The sequence below is a fragment of the Camellia sinensis genome, chromosome 15 (assembly GCF_055761805.1).
Source record: "Camellia sinensis isolate YWXY chromosome 15, ASM5576180v1, whole genome shotgun sequence".
NCBI classification, from domain to species: domain Eukaryota; kingdom Viridiplantae; phylum Streptophyta; class Magnoliopsida; order Ericales; family Theaceae; genus Camellia; species Camellia sinensis.
In genome coordinates, this window is record NC_138975.1 from 109,750,272 (window position 1) to 109,751,806 (window position 1,535).

The 1,535-nt window shown below is 50.6% G+C and overlaps 1 protein-coding gene across 1 annotated transcript; it reads left to right on the top strand.

Moving 5' to 3' along the window:
- The first annotated feature begins 323 nt into the window (after nucleotides 1–323).
- Nucleotides 324–830, top strand: LOC145813199 (uncharacterized). Its single transcript, XM_082908475.1, has one exon. The coding sequence runs from the start codon at nucleotides 324–326 to the stop codon at nucleotides 828–830; it is 507 nt and encodes a 168-aa protein (XP_082764601.1).
- The last annotated feature ends 705 nt before the right edge of the window (nucleotides 831–1,535 follow it).

A 1,535-nucleotide genomic window follows, 5' to 3' on the forward strand; every position in this document is an offset into this window, starting at 1 on the left:
AGGCATGGTAGGGCTCGTCGAGGTATGCATGAAGTATTGGTCCATGAGGTTCCAGTGCAAGAGGAGGGGTTAGGCCAAGCTAATATGGCCGAGCAAGTGGGGCAAGCAAAAATTTCGGGGCAAGCGGGTCAAGCCGCAAAGGGGGCCCTGAGGGAATCGATGAACATACTAAGGGCGGAGAACCAAGCTAGAGAGAATGTCGTAGAGACGAGGGCGAACTTTCTTACTGGGAGTTTTTGCGGGCCAAGCTGGATGAGTTCCACGGTGGCCCCAAGCCTAAGAAAGCGGATGAGTGGCTCGAACAAATAGTGAAGACATTCGAGATGCTTCACATTGAGGATAGCGAGCTAGGAGTGACTCTGGCGAGTTACTACCTCAAGGGAGATGCGGGCCAATGGTGGAAATACGCCAAGGGTCGAATACAACCGACATGGGAAGCATTTGTGGTGGCTTTCCAAGACAAGTACCTACCTCCCACTGCTAGGGAGAGGTTGGGGCTGGAATTTCAGGACCTCAAGCAACTTAACATGTCTATGGCCGAGTTTGAAGCGGCCTTTTCTAGTTTGTCCAGGTTTGCACCAGAGTTGGTAGCAACGGAAGAGCGACGTTGCATTGAGTTTGAGAAGAAACTACGAACCAAGATCTTGTTCAAGGTTGCCGGGAACATGATTTGGAATTATGACCGACTTGTGAAAGCGGCGGCATACGTAGAGATTACCGAGGAGGAAAGAATCCGAGGGTCAAGGTCGAGGGGTCAAGGGTCACAGGGGGACTATAGGCCCAACAAGAAGAGCAGGAATACCTTTTCATCCCAGTCCCAACCGCAGTAGTCCAAATCCACCTTTCCTTTGCCTAGTGCGGGCTCGGGAAAGAGTGCACCGATTGGTTTTTCTTGTTTCAAGTGTGGCCAACTGGGTCACAAGGCCTTTGCATGTCCATAGAAGAGAGGATGACAACAGATGTTGCCACCACCACCACCTAACCGATCTTAGAGTTAGCCTCAGAGTAGGGGGCAGGGGCCAACTTGCTATCAGTGCGGTCTGCCAGGGCATATGAAGAGCGTTTGCCCACGGGTGGGAGATGCATCGGGGTCGGGGTAGACTCAGAGCCACTAGCAGGCTCACTCAGTCCAAACTTCGCGAGTTAATTAGGGAGCCGCTTTGGTTCAGTTAGTGCAAAAAGCCTATGCTCCGAGAGATGATCAGGTTGATCAGAAGCCACATGGGTGTGTGTATGCTGTTACCGCGCCAGGGCAGTTGCAAAGATCCTCAGTCGTGAGAGGTATTTTTGTTGTATGTAACTCTTTGGCTAATGTGTTGATAGATATAGGTGCGTCTCATTCATTCATATTTGATGTATTCGCATCTGCATAGTGGCACGGCTAACGTCCCCACTCAGAATTAAGTCACCAGTTGGAGGTATAGCTGACTTAGATCGGGGGTGTCATGGTTATGAAATAGAGGTTGCAGGGCATCGACTCCCGTTTGCTTTTGTGTTGCTAGATATGTCGAGTTTTGATGTCATTCTAGGCATGG